The following is an 18,233-nucleotide window of genomic DNA, read 5'->3' as shown; positions in this document are numbered from 1 at the left end:
GTTTTCAGTGCACCAAATGGCTCACCAGCATTTGCACACTTCACAGTCCTAAATATGCCATATCCTCCCTTAAGTTTTCTGTTTCCTATGGTTGCCCCTCCACTTCCCCATGCTCCCACGTCCGCCCCCAAGGATGAGTCAGAGTGGGATACAGCGCCCTCCAAGCACTAGCAGTTCCGGCTCGGAGCGGTGGCCTTTCTGAGGTGGAAGATGGAGGGCGAGCGCAACTAGAGGAAGTGCGAGCGCGCCAGGCGCTGAGCTCAGTTTACCACCTGCCCCGCCCCGCCTGGGTCCTTTCCCCCAGAGCTCACCGGGCTCAGAAGTGGCACCTGCCGAGGGTAATTTCAAGCCTAGTGGGCGGGGTGGTCTAGTAAATCTCGTCCATTCTGGGAGGGCCATGGTCGGGTGACGTAAACAGTTGCCGGGCAGTTTAGGCCAACACAGGTTGCAAGGAGAGGCGGGGCATAGAGAAGTTCCCTCACCGTGCTCAGTCGAGCGGGAGTCGTGCGAAGAGGTGCGAGCAGAAAGGGCGGTTCTTGCGGGTGGCTGTAGGTTAGAGGGATCGTTGAACCGGGAGGGGCCCTGAGGGACCAAGTCGAAAGGTTCAGACACTGAGCCTTCTCCTTCCCCCAGACGCTGCGGGTATATTCCTTTGCCGGTTGTCCCAGAACCTGTCCTCAAGACTCACTGCCCCCACGTCCTCCTCTTTCTCCTATTTTTATAAAATGATGCTTCTATGAACACCGCAGCTCCCGGAGGTGAAACTGCTCCCTACTTCTCACTGACTTGTAGCTTTCTGGTTGAGGCTAAGCCTTTAAGACCATACAATCCCATACCCACTTCCTAAGTGTCCAGAAGATGCCCGGCGGCGTGTTGGTGTCTACTGAAATCTCAGCGCCAAGAGGGCTTTCGAAGTCGCCCCCTCTTTCTCCTTTTCTTCTGACAGTCTATCATCCATGGTTTCCTCAACCCGTATAAGGGCGGCGCAGAGAAACCTGTTCCTAATATTCCTGGTCTCCAGCCGCCCACTGGCCTCTTCTTGGAAAGGGCAGGGGGATGCGGAAAAAATTCTGCTTCCCTCCCCTTAAGGCTGCGGGCTTTCGCTTTCGCTTCCCCTTTCCGACACATCTCCGGGTCCTAGGCGATCATGGCGCTCCTGGAGGTGTGCGGAGCCCCCCGAGGGCAGAGGAAGGATTGCGCTTTCTCCACCCTGGGCAGTCAGCTTCGCTCGGACCCTGGACACTACAGTTTCTCTCTGCGATCTCCGGAGTTCGCCCTCCCCCGAGGAATGCAGGTCAGGGCTGTAAGACACCCCGAGGGAAGGCGGGGAGGAGGGTGCATGGGGATGGGGGGGTCTCCCTTGAGACTACCCAGAGGCCAGGAAACCCAGAGCGGGCCATCCTTCCGTCAAGGAGAGCCGCGTCCAGCGCGCGGTGCCAGGGCGGGGGCCACGTGGGAATCAGGGGCCGACCGCCTGAGGGTTAGAAAGTACAGATTAGGGCAAAGAGTTAGAGGTGTGGTGGAGGAAGACCAGAGAGCTTTCCTGCCAGTTCTCCATCACACGCAAATCACGGAGCCTTTGGCATGGGGCTATTGTATGCCATAGGGGCCGTGAAGTGCCTTGGAAAACCAGCGAACTTTGGCTGTTAGCCTCCTCTCAGCCACTCAACTGTTGTGTCTTGGCTCAATCACTTAGTCAAGCAAGGTCTGGGGCATCGCTTCTGTAAAATGGGGATATTATTAACAACACCCGTTGTGGGGGTTAAAGGACTTATGAATGGAAAAAAAAACCCATTAAAGCCACCCTTACAATGTTTAGTTACGGCTAACATTTATTTCCTTTCATATCTATTGTGCTGGAAAATGGAAAAGGTTGGTGTCACGTGCTTCTTCTTTTCCCAGGTCATTTCCTTGTAGAGATTGGTTATTAACCGTTCCAGTTATTGGTGGCTGGAGAATCTCTGCCTATCTCTTCGTTCTCAAAACTCTCCTAAGCCCTTTCCTGGAGCCCCGTGATTCACAAGTTTTCAGTGCCCCTTTCTCTGCCTTTTCTCTCTCATTAGCCCACTGAATTCTTCCAGTCCCATGGTGGGAATGGAGAAAGGAATGTTCAGATCGAGATGGCCCATGGCACCACCACGCTGGCTTTCAAGTTCCAGCATGGAGTGGTTGTGGCGGTGGATTCTCGTGCTTCTGCTGGGACTTACGTCGGTGAGTGTGTGTGTTCCAGCAGGCAGAAACTGGGGAGCTGGGCCCCCCTCTCAGCAGGAGCCCAACATCTGCACCAAGGCAGAAGCAGATACTGATTTTGGGCACACAGGGAGAGTTGCAGGGTCATTCCTCCTCTCTCAAAACTCCATCTTCTTCCAGCCACCTTAAGGTGTAATAAGGTGATTGAGATTAACCCTTACCTGCTTGGCACCATGTCTGGCTCTGCGGCGGACTGTCAGTACTGGGAGCGTCTGCTGGCCAAGGAGTGCAGGTAGGCGAGGCCTCTCATCTTCCTCCTAAGCCTTTTGGTCAGTTCTGAATCTTGGAACCTCCAGATCACTGCTCCTCATCCTTTCCCCCTGTGCTAATGTAGTACTTCACAAAACAGCCTTTTGGTGATAAAGGCCTTCTCCCAAATCTCAGCCTGTGCTCCAGCTAGTAAGCCAGATAATTTGTCAGTTGTTTAGCCCTGGCGTCATCAAACCTGGTGGGACGGTATCATTTACTAGGATTTCTTCACGTGGTTTAGATACTTTAAATCCCAAATCTCTCCCTGATCCTTAGATCCTACAAAACCATTCCTCCCAAATGCTTATCTCTTTAATCACTTTCTGTGTATCAAGTGGGTTGCTCAGAGATCCAGCCTTCTGCCACCTCTGAGTGTTCTGCCCCCACTACCCTGTTGTACCCAGGCTGTACTATCTGCGGAACGGGGAGCGTATCTCAGTGTCGGCAGCCTCCAAACTGCTCTCCAACATGGTGTTCCAGTACCGGGGCATGGGCCTGTCCATGGGCAGTATGATCTGCGGCTGGGATAAGAAGGTGGGTGCTTTCCATTCTCCATGTTCCCTTCGAACAGATGAGAGGCCAGGTTCCCCATCATACATTCCCACTCCCTGCCCTACAAGACGCGCGGCGCATAGAACACTGGGTTATATAGAACCGTTCCGGCATATCCATGGGCTGTTTCTGGGTCCAGATGTGGACCATTGTTTCATAAGCTTGTCCCTTTCGATAAAATAGCTGATTCCAACTTTTTTTCCTCCCGAAGTTCTGTGATTGTTACTAAGATGCGGTCCTGCAGTTATTCTTTTATCCACTTTTTTGGCTCATACTTGAACCCGTATGTTACTAAAAACTCCCTCCCCAATACCAACCTGGAACCTTCTTGCTTCCTATAGGGTCCTGGACTCTACTATGTGAATTCAGATGGGACTCGGCTCTCAGGAAATATGTTCTCCACTGGCAGTGGGAACACCTATGCCTATGGGGTCATGGATAGTGGCTACCGGCCCGATCTGAGCCCTGAAGAGGCCTATGAGCTGGGCCGCAGGGCTATCGTTTACGCCACCCACCGAGACAGCTATTCTGGAGGTGTTGTCAATAGTAAGAGACCAATGCTACCACTACCACACTCCCGGGTGGGGAGGGGGGATTTGAGATTGGGAGTGTCAGGGGAGGCACAGTAGGGAGGAGGTTTTCAGCATCAGAAGAGGGGCATTGACGTTCTAGTAATAAGGTATGTTTGGAGCCTATGTTTCAGCGTCTGCTATTGTCACCTTCCACATAATACCATTGACAGAAACTTGCTGAAGTGAAAGGTGACTCCATGTTCATTCTCATTTGCCCACAGTGTACCACATGAAGGAAGACGGCTGGGTGAAATTGGAAAGTACAGACGTCAGTGACCTGCTGCACCGGTACCGGGAGGCTAGTCAGTAATGGCGGCGGCCAGACACGCCTTCTCTGGCAAAACGTGGCCGACTCAGGGACCAGGCCAGCTTATACCCCACAGGAAAGAGGGGCCTGACCTGAGCTCTGTGGAAGCGAACCAGCGGCCAGTGGGGGCAGGGTGGATTTTACCCTATTGGGTGTTCTCTGTTTCAGGGATCATTCCCCCTCCCCCAGCCTCTGGTTGCCCCACTAAACACAATAAAGGAAAATGGTTATAAGTGCCTCTGTGTCGTGGCTGAGTGGGCTTGAGGCTGGGGTTGTTGGGCGGAGGGGCAGGAAATAGAGAAATTTTCCCTGAGAAGAGACCCAAACCCCTACCTAAGAAATGGGGCTTCACCAAACATTTCTCTTGGACTTTCCTTCCACACTCCTCTCTCCATGCCCCCAGGAAGGCCAATCATTGTCTGTGGACACCTATTTGCCATTTAGTTTAGGTTAGGATCCTTTTTTATAGGGACGCGACCTGAAGACTCCTGTGTGGTCCATTGTTAATGGTCTGGGTGTCTGGGAGTAGGGTACTAGAGCAACTGTTTTTGACTTTGTGAAGTCAGATGAAGAAGCTTCCACCTCACGTGTCTATGGTGATTGTGAACATGGTACCATTTACCTCAAATAACACTTTGGAGATACTGGATATTGAATGCAAAGATGGACACTAGGGGTTCCATTTCATGATGGGTCATAAGATGACAGGACCATGACTGAAGAGGAAAAGGACTCTCTGAAGAGGAGAATATGAAGACAAAGTAAGCAGGTTAGAAATATGAAACAGACATGAGGAGATTTTTTGAGTCACGCTGGAGGTGCGTGTCATGGGGTATGTCACCTCTTAAGAAGTTAGTCAAAGGACAAACCTGAAAGTAGGAAGTAGCTGAACAGGGAGCTTTTGCTCAACAGGGAGAGAGCCTTCAAATCCCAGAATGGCAAGGTTGGAGTGATTTCAGTAACCCCCTACTTCAAATCCCCCACCCCTCTTTAAACCAGAAGTGCCTCGTTGGTAAACACCCCAGTAACAAAGGGGTAGTTTGGAATGCAAGTGATCCTTACTTTGGGGATATTTTGAGTTTGGCAGGTTGTTTCAATCTGAAGAGTTATTTCTGGAATAAACAAACCTGCATGTTCCATAGATGGGCCCTGGGTCAGGCGGGATTTAGAATACTGTTTACGGCTTAATCACTGTTAAAATACACCAGGAAAAAAGTCCATTTTCCTCATATGCCAAAGGTGCTGCCAACGTAATTTGAAACGCAAATGTAGAGGCATCTGAACAAGTGCTCTGCTCAAGGTACCATGTTGAGGGGGCAGATGAAAATGAAGAATCAGGGCCTTTTGGCTCAAAATCTGGTTAAGTGGAAAACCACGTAGGCCCTGGTGAAAGTGTCTGGAACCTTCTATCTAGGAGAGGTCCTGAGCGTTTTTCGCTCAGGATCTGGCCCTGTTTTGATCCCAGACCCTAAAACTGGGGCTTGGTTGGAGGAAGAGGCAGATCTCAAAATAGGACCAGAGCTTCAGGTAGTAAGAGCTTGAGGCGAGAAAATCTAGTGGTTCTCCAATGGCAAAACATCTCAGCTCTTGAAATAGCTTTATTTTACTTAATGACAATTTAAAACACTTGCAACAGTGTTCTGTTCCAGAGTAACTGTTGCTAAGGGCAGGAAGCTCACTGCCAGGCTTGGCGAATGCTCGCTCGGCTCCACACTGGGGCTCCGCGGTCGGCAGGTGTCGCGCGTCCCCTGCTGGCGGCCCTGCCCGGAACCGGGGGTAGGTCTGGGGAAGAGAAAGCGAAAGCGGCGGGCGCCGGGACTCCCCAGCTCGAGGAGCGTCGCGGGCAGACAGAAGGGGGAAACGAAGGTGAGCCTGGGCGAGCGAGTTTCAGAGCTCGGGGCTCAGCACGTAGCAGAAAGCCCTCCGGAACTGCAGTCCCGAAGCCGCCGCTGGTGAGTTCGTGCGGCCGGAAGCCTGGAGCGCTAACGGACGCATCTCAACCCGCCACCCACTCCGCGCCCCCTGCTGCCCGTCCCCCTGGACCCCGGGGAGTGCGAGGGAGCCGGGCGGGGACCGCAGGGCGGCTCTTCGGAACTCGGCTGCGGCGGAAGGGGGGGGGGGAGGGGTCGGGGTCGGGGATCACGGGAAGTTTTTTTAAAGGATGAGGCTCCTGGGGCGCCTGGGTGGCTCATTTAAGCGACCGATTTAGGCTCAGGTCATGATCTTGCGGTCCAGGGGCTCAAGACCCGCATCAGGCTCTGTACTGGCAGCTCAGAGCCTGGAGCCTGCTTCATATTCTGTCTGTCTCTCTCTCTGCCCCTCTCCTGCTCATGCTCTCTCTCAAAAATAAACAAACATTAAAAAAAAATTAAAAAAAAAAAAAGGATGAGGCTCCCTCTGCTCGGCAGAATGCCTTGTATGGTAGGAGGGACGTACTGATGGGCACCGGGGACCCAGGGGATCTTTCAGGGTAGGGATGGGTAAAATGAGAAGCCCACGGGCGGGTTGGGCAGAGTCGGGATGGTGAGGCTAAGGGCGAGGATTGGGACCCCACCTCTGTAATTCCTCATCTTCCACCCTAGATAGCACCATGCGCTTCTGTGGCCTGAGACCCTGGGCCTTCCTGCTGCTGGCCGACTTGGCTCTACTCTGGCTGCTTCAGGGGACTCTGGAGGCTCTGTTTCCCCGAGGGCTTCCAGGCCTGTGGCTGGAGGGGACCCTGCGACTCGGAGGGCTCTGGTGGCTGCTACAGGTGGGAGGACTGCTAGGATTGGTGAGAACACTGCTGCCCCCTCTCTGCCTGGTGGTCCCGCTGTTTCTCTCCCTGAGGGCCCTGGTCCCAGGGGCCTTGAGTGCTCCCCCAGTCAGAGTGGCTTCGGCCCCTTGGAGCTGGCTGCTGTTGGAGTACGGGGCTGTGGGGCTAAGCTGGGCAATGTGGGCCCTGCTGAGCTCTCCAGGAGCCCAGGAGAAGCAGGGCCAGGAGAACAACACAGACTTGATGTGGAAGCTGCTGAAGCTCTCCAGGCCAGACCTGCCTTTTCTCCTTTTGGCCTTCATCTTCCTTGGTGGTGCCGTATGGGGTGAGTCAGGAGAGGGCATCGTGAATTGGGGGTTGGCAAAGGTCCTTGGTGCCGGCACATGCATCTGTTCTCCTTCACACCTCTTTCAGGGGAGACATGGATCCCTTACTATACTGGTCGTGTCATTGACATCCTTGGAGGGGATTTCAAGCCTGACGCCTTTGCCAGCGCCATCTTTTCCATGTGCGTCATATCCGTTGTGAGGTAGGTGATGTTTGGGTCCATTTGGTAGTCCCACATCGTTACAGGTACCCTCCATTTCCTAACTTTGTTTTCATATCCTTTTGTTCGCAAAGCATAAAATAGTTAAACTAAAATATGCCTGCGTTTATTTATTCACCATTCTAGTTTACACACCCATTCACTCCTTCTTTCGTTTACCATATTTGCCCATTATTATTTGCATTCCATCCTTGCTGCCCTTTGCTGAAACCAGTTACTCAAAAGTACTTATTGGTCAAGCCACTGCTTTTTTTTTTTTTTTTTTTTTAAATCAGTCCTCTATTCTCTTTGCTTCTTTGTAGCATTTGACATTTGAATAATCTCTTATTATTGATCTCTTTCTTCAGTTAGCTTTTATAGACTCCCTTTATACTTCCCAATCCACTCTATATCCTCTGGAGAATTTTTCTCCTTCTCTGGACCCTCAAATATAGTCTTTCCTCATGACCCAGTTCTTTGATTCTAAGAAAGCGTTTTCCTCTTGGGCGAGCTCAGCTTATCTGTGCAGGTGACTCCGGGATCCATATTTCTACACCCAGCCCCAATCTTATAATCCGGTCGCCTCCTTGTCCTTCCCATTGGATAACCCACTCTCATCTCACACTCCACATACCCAGAGCTCCAAATGTATCATACTCCCTCCTGGCCTTCTTGAAAGTGGCTTCCTCTTCTTATTCCCATTTATGAAATGATGAGTTTCCTAGGCTCCAAGCAGCAGTATCATTGATGGCTTTCTGAAGTTCAGACACTAGCCCCATCACTCTCTGCTTTCAAAGTGTTTTTCCTGTGGCTCTTTTCTGTCCATTCTCACTGTGATCTCCAGAGTTCAAACCCTCCTCATTTTACATCTGACGACCCCAGCAGCCTTCTAAACAGAGTAACTAGGTTTGTGTTAGAAGCCATATTTTGTGAAGTACTTGCTTCTATGCTTTCACATTTTTCCTTTAAGTTTTGTTGGAAAAGTGGTTGGTCTAAGAGGAATTCTCAACAGCAGGGACAGCAGAGATGAGGGAACAGCATGACTCTGGGGCTCCAGAGAATGGGAGGGCAAGGGAATTCATTGCTGTGGTTCCCACAATAAAGTATGTGGGACGAGGAAGAAAGACTTCAGAGTGGGGAGGAAAGAGACCAAGACAGAGGGGAAGGCTGGAGGGACAGCACCGAAGGAGGCCAGGTCAAAAGCAAGTCATAGGCTATTTCTCTTGATGACATCTCTTCATTGCTGTTACAATTTTCCCTTGTGTCTTGCATGGAGTGAACCCCAGAAATGCTCATGGATTTGTATGTGTTATGATTTTGTTCCCATATCTAGCTCACCATGACCTGTTTTTTCTTTCTCTGTTTATTCCTGCCCCTCCCCTTGTCTCCCTCTCTGTTTCTCTTCTGCCTCTTGTGGTACACTTTCTCCAACCTTGCATTTCTTTTCATTCCGTGATTTCTCCTCTGCTTCCCTCACTCATTTCCTCCTTCCCTGCATCTGTTTTCCTGTTCATCCCCTTTCTCCTCCCTACCCCACAGCTCACTGTGCGCAGGCTCCCGAGGAGGCATCTTCACCTTCACCCAGTCCAGTATCAACGTGCGGGTCAGGGAGCAGCTTTTCTCCTCCCTTCTGCGCCAGGACCTCAGTTTCTTCCAGGAGACTAAGACAGGTGGGGCCTGGAGTCCAGGTGTGGGATTCCCCTGGACATTTCTTGCCCCTCAGTGACCACTACCCCTCCCCGCCCCCAAACAGTTTCTCTTCCCGCCTCCACCTGCTGTGCCGCACAAGGAGCTGCTGTGCTCTCTTTGGGACAGGGTAGTGGGGTGGCTTCCACCGGTCTCTCTGCAACTGAGGGGGGTGTTTGGATGAGGGGGCTGTGTCAATGGGGAGGGTCGGGGCGGGGGGGGGTGTCTCTGGGGCTCTTCCATTACACACCATTTCCTCACCGGCTCTGTCCTCCCCAGGGGAACTGAATTCAAGGTTGAGCTCGGATACCAAAATGTTGAGCCAGTGGCTTGCTTTTAATGCCAATGTGCTCTTGCGAAGCCTGGTCAAAACGGTGGGGCTGTATTGCTTCATGATCAGCCTGTCCCCTCGACTCACCCTCCTCTCTTTGCTCGAGATGCCTCTGGTAATAGCTGGTGAAAAGATGTACAATGTCCGCCATCAGGTATGTGTGGCTATTGGGGAATCCCCAGGGGAGAAGAAAGCTGTCCCAAAGGTCTTCTCTTCTCAGCCCCAAGAGCAGCGGTTCTGACAGGCTTCAGAAGGGCCCTGACCCCTGGGACTTTATATAAATGTGTGTGTGCATATGTGTGTGCGCACGTGTGTGTGTGTGTGTGTGTGTGTTTGAAAGAGAGAGAGAGAGAGAGAGAGAGAGAGAGAGAGAGAGAGAGAAGGAGACAGGAAGGAGAGGGAGCATTTTTCTGGGGAGAGGATAAACTTTTTTTTTAATTTTTAAAAAATATTTTACTTATTTTTAAATAGCATACAGAGAGCAGACAGGGGGGACAGAGGATCAGAAGCAGGCTCCATGCTGACAACAGAGAGCCCAACATGGGGCTCAATCTCATAAACCCTTGAGATCATGACCTGAGCCGAAGTCATACACTCAACCGACTGAGCCACCCAGGCGCCCCGGGAGAGGATAACTTCTTATCAGATTCTCAAAGGAGTCTGTACATACCTTCCCCACAAAAGATTAAAAGTGCTGTCTTAGAGGGTTTTAGATAGAATTTTCCCCTTTATAATTAGAGGAGGGAATTTGGATGGAGTGTAGAGAAAAGTAGAAACATGGAGTCAGGAAGTCCTGAGTCTGAATATCAGCTCCACTTTCTCTCTTTTTAGAAAAATTGTGGTAAAGTATATATAATGTAAAAATTACCATTTTTACTGTTTTTAATTATGCCATTTCAGTGGCATTAAGTGCATTCCACATTGCTGTGCAACCATCACCACCCTCCATCTCCAGAACTTTCTTCATCTTCCCGAGCTGAAACTCGGTACCTAGTAGATGATAACTCCCCATTTCCCCTCCTCCCAGCGCCTGGCAATGACCATTCTACTTTCTGTCTCTATGAATTTGATTACTCTAGGTATCTCATACAGGAGGGATCATACAGTAGTTGTCTTTTTGTGATGGCTTATTTCATTTACTGTAATGTCCTCCAGGTTCATTTGTGTGGTAGAACGTGTCAGAATTTTCTTCCGCTTTAAGGCTAATCATCCATTGATGCGTAGACCACAGTTTGTTTATCTGTTGCTGGGCACTTGGGTAGCTTCCACCTTTTGGCTATAGTGAATAATGCTGCTGTGAACATGGGTGTGCAGATATCTGTTCGAGTCTCTGCATTCAGTTCTTTTGGGCATATATCCAGCAGTAGAATCACTGGATCATATGGTGCCTCTGTATTTAATATTTTGAAGAGCCGCCATACTGGTTTTCACAGTGCCTGTACCATTTTACGTTCCCACTGGCAATACCCAAAGATTTCTGTTTCTCCACATCCTGCTCCGGCACTTGTTATCTTCTGTTTGTTTCTTCTTTATTACATTCCCCAGTACTTAGCATAGAACTGGAAGTTTGTACCTTTTGACCACCTTCCTCTAATCAATCCCTTATTGAACCTACAAACCGCAAGATCATGACCCGAGCCACCCCTGCCTCCGGTCTCTGGTAACTGCAGATCTGATGATCTCTTTTTCTGTGAAATTTTTTTTTCTTTAGATTCCACATATAAATGACATCATAGAGTATTTGTCTTACTCTGTCTAGCTCATTTCACTTAGTGCAATGCCCTCAAGTTCCATCCATGTTGTCGCAAATCGTGGGATTTTCTTCTTTTTTATGGCTGAATAAAATTCTGTTGTATACATATATGTACCACTTTTTAAAAAATAAGGACTGGGGTGCCTGGTTGGCTCAGTACTTTGGCTCAAGTCATGATCTCATGGTTCGTGAGTTCGAGCCCCATGTCGGGCTCTGGCTCTGTGCTCACAGCTCAGAGTCTGGAGCCTACTTCGGATCCTATGTCCTCCTCTCTCTCTGCCCCTCCCCCACTCATGCTTTGTCTGTCTCTATCTCTGTCTCAAAAATAACATAAAAAGCATTAAAAATAAAAAAAAGAATAAAAAATAAGAGCCATCCTAATGGTTATGAAGTGATATCTCACCATGGTTTTGATTTGCATTTCCTTAATGATTAGTGGTGTTGAGCATCTTTTCATGTGCTTATTGGCTATTTTTATATATTTTGTGGAGAAATGTCTATTTAAGTCCTTTGCTCATTTTAAAAATTGGATTGTGTTTTACTTGTTGAGTCATAGGAGTTCTTTCAATATTCTGGAGATTAGCCCCTTATCAGATACATAATTTGGAAATGTTTTGTCCCATTCTGTGGGTTTCCTTTTCTCTCTGTTGATGGAGTCCTCTGATACATGAAAGTTTTTAATTTTGATGAAGACCAACTTATCTGTTTTTCCTTTTGTTGCTTGTGCTTTAAGTGTCATAGGCAAGCAATCATCGCCAAATCTAGTGTCCTGAAGATTTGCCCCTATGTTTTCTTCTAAGAGTTTTATGGTTTTAGCTGTGGTTTAGGTTTTTGATCCATTTTGAGTTACATCCCCACCTTTTGTTAACTAGCTGTGGCCCTTTAGGAAAACTACCCCTTCTTTCTTCATTCAGACACTGAAACTGGTGTGAATTACCTTAAATGAAGGAACACAAATAGCCTGTATCTCCCACATTACCTAGCACTGAGAGCTTGGTAATATTTTGTTCCCTCCCTCTCTACTCTCATTAGTCCTTCTGGAAAGAAATGGAAGAAGAGTGAAAGAGGACAGTTTGATATTTTTAGGTAGATCAGCAGAGCATCCCAAGGGCAGGAATGAGACCTGGGGGTGTCCTATCTTCTCCCAAGTCAGCCCCTCATATCCCCTGCCCTCCTTTTCCAGGCAGTGCTCTGGGAGATCCAGAACGCAGTGGCAAAAGCAGGGCAGGTGGTGCGGGAGGCAGTTGGAGGGCTGCAGACTGTGCGCAGTTTTGGGGCCGAGGATCTGGAGATCTGTCTCTATAAGGAGGCCCTGGAGCGATGCCGGCAGCTGTGGTGGCAACGAGACCTGGAACGTACCCTCTATGGGCTCTTTCGGAGGGTGAGAAGGCTGCATGGCAGGGGATGGAGGGGAGAAGTGAGGGGGGTGGGGGTCAAGGGGGCTGGGGGTGTGGGGGAGTGAGGAAAGGTGGGGGGTGGGGGGTAGGACCTAGGTAGGGGCAAGGAAAGCAATGGGAAACTTCCAGCTCATCCTGGGGTCTCTGCTGTTCAATGTGGTAGGAGTGGGGAGGGCAAAGAATGTGGACTCTTTCTCAGTGCCTTTCTCTTTTTTTAAGTTTATTTATTTTGAGAGAGAGAGAGAGAGAGAGAGAAAGAAGAGAGAGAGAGCGCATGATCAGGGAGCAGGGGAAGGGCAGAGAGAGAACATCCCAAGCAGGCTCTGCACTGTCAGCATGGAGCCCAATGCGAGGCTCGAACTTACAAACCGCGAGATCATGACCTGAGCCAAAATCAAGAATCTGACACTTAACGGACTGAGCCACTGAGGTGCCCCTCTCAGTGCCTTTCTTTTCACCTTCCAGATGCTGAGTTTGGGAATGCAGGCACTGATGCTGTACCGTGGACTGCAGCAGATTCTGGCTGGGGACCTCACCCAGGGTGCACTGCTCTCCTTTCTGCTCTACCAGGAGGTGGCGGCCAAGCATGTGCATGTGAGTCAGGAACCTGTGCATACTGTTTGTCCCCCTGTTTTCTTTCCTCTCTGGCCTCTGGGCCTTCGGCTTTATCTGCTGCCCTTAAAAATACAAAACAAAACAAAACAACCCCCAACTCATTGTGTTATGGAGAATTTCAAACATATGCAAAAAAAAAAAAAAAAAAAAAGATAAACTGTAATGAATCTGCATGTACCCATCACCTACTTTAAAATTCTCAACTCATGGCCAGTCTGTCTCCTCTGTACCCCCACCCATATTATTTTGAGGCAAATTGAAGATATAGTTTTATCTGTAAATGCTTTAGTACATATCTCTAAATATCTCTATATTTACAAAATCTGGCCACAAAGCCCTCATCACACCAAAAAAAAAAAAAAAAAAAGTCACAGTAATTCTTCAAATTCATGCACTATAGTGGTTTCATACAGGTAACATATGTGTATGTACTCCATTTATCTCTCTCTTGTGTATATGTGTGGGGGCGTCAGCCATGAATGCTCAGTGCCTAGACCCCTTGAATTATTAGGATTTGCAAAACAGGGACACATTCCCCTTCCTCCATTTACTTGCCTATGCAGGGAGACTTCCCCTCATCTGCTCTTTGGTTACCCAGTGGTACAGGTTGAGTAGGAAAGGCAAAATAGCATTTAGTTCTTTCCCAATATTTACTGGTTTTCAAAAAATAATTAGTTACTTGGTCTTGATCTTTATTGTATAATTTTCCTAGATGTTTGTGAAACATCTTACATGTATGGAGAATTGGGCTAGGTACCCTGGTGGCTGTAAAGATGAGGTGGGCACCGTGCCTGCTTTTCAGGAGCTCCCTATCTATCTAGTTAGACAAGGCAGAGTGTGCCCAAATGATACGGAACAGTGATAGGAAGGGTCTGGGGATAGAAATAGTGCCATATGGGAGGGGTGTGGACCTCTCCATCCTTTACGTTGTGAATTGGCAGAAGTGGGGTTTTGGGTTGCCTTTAAATTCCATCTAAATTATACATTTGAAGGTAGGGAATCCTTTTTTAAAAAAAAATTTTTAAGTTTATTCATTTTTGAGAGAGAAAGAGAGAGACAGAACGTGAACAGGGGAGGGGCAGAGAGAGGGAGACACGGAGTCTGAAGCAGGCTCCAGGCTCTGAGCTGTCAGCACAGAGCCTGACGCGGGGCTCGAATTCACGAATCGTGAGATCATGACTTGAGCTGAAGACGCTTAACACACTGAGCCACCCAGGTATCCCTAGGGGATCCTTTTTGGATGAGGGGAGGAGAGACTTGGCCAGGGTGTCACAGGGGAGTGTGTGAGGAGCTGGGGATTTGGCGTCTGGGGAAGCTACGTTTGATTAGCTGACCCCTCCCTTTCTGTTTTCCAGGCCCTGGTATACATGTGTGGAGATATGGTCTGCAACATAGGGGCTGCTGAGAAAGTTTTCCAATACCTGGACCGAGAGCCAAATATGCCTCCTTTGGGGACGCTGGCGCCTTCCACTCTGCAGGGGCTTGTGGAATTCCAAGATGTCTCTTTTGCATATCCCAATTGCCCTGACCAGCCTGTGCTCAAGGTGTCTGAAAGGGGGAGGGAACCTGGACCCCTCGCTCCCAGGGGGTGAGGCCTGTAGACCATTTGCCTCTCAGAAGTTGATCTTACCTCTGATAGAAAGAGAAGGGGAGGGTCTGGAGGCAAGCCTCTAACTGTTTCCTGACTTTTCTAGGGGCTGACGTTCACCCTACATCCTGGTCAGATGACTGCACTGGTGGGACCCAATGGGTCTGGGAAGAGCACCGTGGCTGCCCTGCTGCAGAATCTGTATCAGCCCACTAAAGGGCAGGTGCTGCTGGACGGGAGGCCCGTCTCCCAGTATGAACACTGCTATCTGCACCAGCAGGTGGGTGGGGAGGAAAAAGAGGGTTGGGAGAAGATAGGAGGGAAGAACCATGTGCAGACAGCATGGGAGATCCGTGGAAGAAACACAAGGAGCCCGTTGTTTTTTTTTCTTTTTTAAGTTCATTTATTTGGAGAGAGAGCAAGTGTGTGTGTGTGAATGGGGGCAGGGCAGAGAGAAGGAGAGAGAGAGAATTCCAAGCAGGCTCCATGTTGTCACGTGGAGCCCAACTCGGGCTTCGATCTTATGAACTGTGAGATCATGATCTGAGCTGAAATCAAGAGTCAGATGCTTAACCGACAGCCACCCAGGTGCCCCATGAAGAGTCCATTCTGAGGGAGGCAGACGAGGAGGTAAGGATGATCCCTGCCATGGGGGTTTACGCACAGCCCTCTGTGCCCATCGCCTCTGCACAGGTGGCTTCGGTTGGGCAGGAGCCTGTGCTGTTCTCGGGTTCTGTGAGGGACAACATTGCTTATGGGCTGAAGAGCTGCGGTGATGAGAAGGTGATGGCTGCTGTCCGCGGTGCCGGTGCAGACAGGTTCATACAGGAGATGGAGCATGGACTGGATTCAGGTACCTTCGGTCAGAAGAGAAACTGGAGATTCTTGGGGGTGTGGGTTGTGTCCCCGCAAGTCCATGTCTGGTGTTTCCTTGCCCTTTGCTTGGCTCCGACTTCTCCTTCCCCAACACCAGGAGTTCTTTAGTTGCCCGTCCTGTCTGGGAATCTTTGTTCCCAACAGCCGGTGGGAGTAGTGCTCCCTCTATGAAGCGTGCTCCCTCTGTGAGGGCAGCCCCCACAGGTCCTCACACCAGCTCTCATACCCCCTGATGCGTGCGAGGGGAAATACCAGTTGTACACTTGCCCCTGCTCCTGAGGAGGATGTTGTTGTGGCCACTGGTGTCTGAAGAAGGGTATTTCTCCATTTCTTCAGATGTAGGGGAGAAAGGGAATCAGTTGGCTGTGGGACAGAAACAATGTCTGGCCATCGCCCGGGCCCTTGTGCGGGACCCACAAGTCCTCATCCTGGATGAAGCCACCAGTGCCCTGGACGTCCAGTGTGAGCAGTCTGTAAGTACTGGTGTGGGAGGGCAGGACAGTGGGACCTGAGGAGGCACGTTTGAAGGACCAGTCTATGCAGAATTGGGCGGATGAGTCTCTGTGCCTTTTCAGGGGGTGGGGAATGGAATGGAGAATTCCGGGTGTGGGAACACCCCCTCTTTCTCCACAGCTCCCTTTTCTATCCGCCTCCTGCAGTGGGACAGCTGAGCGGGAAGGGCAGTTTATCTTGCACTCATTCCAACTTTCTGGTCTTTCATGCTTTCTTCACCCTGTGCCACAAGAGATGGTGCCCACTGGGGACGTGGTGCCCACCCCGTTCTTACCTTTCTGAGGTGTTGTGACCCTCCCCCTTCAGCTGCAGGACTGGAGATCCCGCGGGGACCGAACGGTGCTGGTGATCGCGCACAGGCTGCAGACGGTGCAGAGTGCGGACCAGATCCTGGTGCTCAGGCAGGGAGAGCTGCTGGAGCACACTCAGCTCGCCGAGGGGCAGGACCTCTATTCCCGTCTGCTGCAGACACAACTGGAGGACTGAGGCCCCAGGACACCAAGCCCTCTCATGGCCACCTCCGTGACCCAGAGCAGCTCGTGCTTTCAGTTTCCCTGGGCTCGTGTCTCTGGGTAGTCATTCCTGGAGTCTGGGAGGCATGCTGGAAGTTTGGACCACGTGTGCTCTTATTGCGGCTGGCAGTGGGTGGGGGGGTGTTATCTGTGACCATTTCCCTGGTGCTGAGTCGTGTATTGTGATATAATACATCTATTTAAAAATTGTTTTCTTATTAAAAGAGACTCATAAATATGGAGAACAAACTGAGGGTTGCTGGAGGGGTTGCGGGAGGGGGGATGGGCTAAATGGGTAAAGGAGCATTAAGGAATCTACTCCTGAAATCATTGCTTCACCATGTACTAATTTGGATGTAAATTTTAAAAAATAAAAAATAAAGTCAAATTACAAAAAAATTGTTTTCTTATTACGTAAATGGCACATATTCGTAAAACTAACCCTTGTTTCACTTTCCAGAGGTAACTATAGCTACTACTTTGCCAGCTATCCTATCAGTGTCTTATCTGTTCTTTCAGATAAATATTAGCCAATATTACATAAATATTCACCAGGTTGCCTCTCTGTATCTTTCCCCATTCTCACTGATGTCTGTAGAGTATGGGGTGGGAGTAGAGCACAGTTCCCTAATTAACAGTGTTAATAAGACATTTGATAATATCTACCATTTATTAGAGTTTTAATATGAATAAGAACTATGCTAAATGTTTTTCAGGTATTATCATATTTAGTCCTTTTCCTCTCAACCCTATGAGATTGGTTGTTATTATCCCCATCTTACAGATGAGGAAACAGACTCAAAGAGATTGAATAACTTCCAAGGTTATACAGTGGTGGAGTTGGAGTTGAATCCAGGCCTGACCTCTGAGTCCACAATCTCAACCAACAAATTATATTATATCTTGTGTTCATAATCTTGAATTCATAATCAGATCAGGTAAATGGCTCTGAATCCACTCTCTCTCTAGTCCCGTTGTTATTATAACTTGTATTTAGTCTTAGGGGCATCTGGATGGCTCAGTCAGCTGAGCATCCGACTCTTAATTTCGGCTCAGGTCATGATCTCATGGTTTCGTGGGTTCGAGCCCAGCATCAGGCTCTGCGCTGACAGTGTGGAGCCTGCTTGGGATTCTTCCTTTCTGTCCCTCTCCAGTTTAAGCTCTCTCTGTCCTCTCTCAAAATAAATAAATAAATAAATAAATAAATAAAAACTAAAACAAACAACTTTCATTTAGTCTTACATGATCTCATCTCCAAAGAAGTTTCCACACCATTGGTTCATCTCCTCCAGCCATTATTCACGAAGTCATTGTTTTCCTAGCAGACACATAGGGTGATGTCACTTCTGTGAAGTCCTTCAAGTGATCTTCATTCTTTTCTGCTCAGATCTTCCTCAGAGTATGCAAGGTGGTCCAGCCCATTTGTAGCCCCCTTTCCTGTTGTGTTAAGCTTCAGCCACAGCTAACTTCCTGCCCTCCTAAGTTCTTTGTGCCTTTGCATATGGTGTGTTCTTCCCATTCCCTGAACCACCCTCCCAATTTATCCCAAGTTCTTCAAGATTTAACTCAGCGGTCGGGTCTAGGAAGACTTTCCTTATCTCCTTAGTCTGGAGAAAGTACTTTTGTTGCTCCAGAGCTTGCCTTTTTCACAGCTTTTATTGAACTCTGTATCCTCCCACCACTTTGTTCTTCCACTAGACCATGAACTCCTGGATGGAAGGCTGTTTTTCTTATTAAGCTTCCTATTGACT

The 18,233-nt window shown here is 49.2% G+C and overlaps 2 protein-coding genes across 2 annotated transcripts; both read left to right on the top strand.

Annotated features, from left to right (window-relative positions):
• Positions 1-440: 440 nt before the first annotated feature.
• PSMB8 (proteasome 20S subunit beta 8) lies at positions 441-4,163 on the top strand. Its single transcript, XM_042938410.1, has 7 exons — positions 441-514; positions 1,142-1,294; positions 2,064-2,211; positions 2,371-2,482; positions 2,904-3,033; positions 3,393-3,597; positions 3,845-4,163. Exons 2-7 carry the CDS (start codon positions 1,148-1,150, stop codon positions 3,931-3,933), a joined length of 831 nt encoding a protein of 276 aa, XP_042794344.1. The 5' UTR covers positions 441-514; positions 1,142-1,147; the 3' UTR covers positions 3,934-4,163.
• Positions 4,164-5,686: 1,523 nt separating this feature from the next.
• TAP2 (transporter 2, ATP binding cassette subfamily B member) lies at positions 5,687-16,741 on the top strand. The gene is made up of 12 exons (XM_042938406.1): positions 5,687-5,882; positions 6,513-7,010; positions 7,100-7,214; positions 8,751-8,881; positions 9,177-9,382; positions 12,165-12,362; positions 12,844-12,972; positions 14,349-14,537; positions 14,688-14,861; positions 15,275-15,434; positions 15,794-15,930; positions 16,277-16,741. Exons 2-12 carry the CDS (start codon positions 6,521-6,523, stop codon positions 16,454-16,456), a joined length of 2,109 nt encoding a protein of 702 aa, XP_042794340.1. The 5' UTR covers positions 5,687-5,882; positions 6,513-6,520; the 3' UTR covers positions 16,457-16,741.
• The last annotated feature ends 1,492 nt before the right edge of the window (positions 16,742-18,233 follow it).

This window comes from Panthera leo, chromosome B2, assembly GCF_018350215.1.
Source record: "Panthera leo isolate Ple1 chromosome B2, P.leo_Ple1_pat1.1, whole genome shotgun sequence".
NCBI lineage: Eukaryota > Metazoa > Chordata > Mammalia > Carnivora > Felidae > Panthera > Panthera leo.
This window is presented reverse-complemented; position numbering and strand designations above follow the sequence as displayed.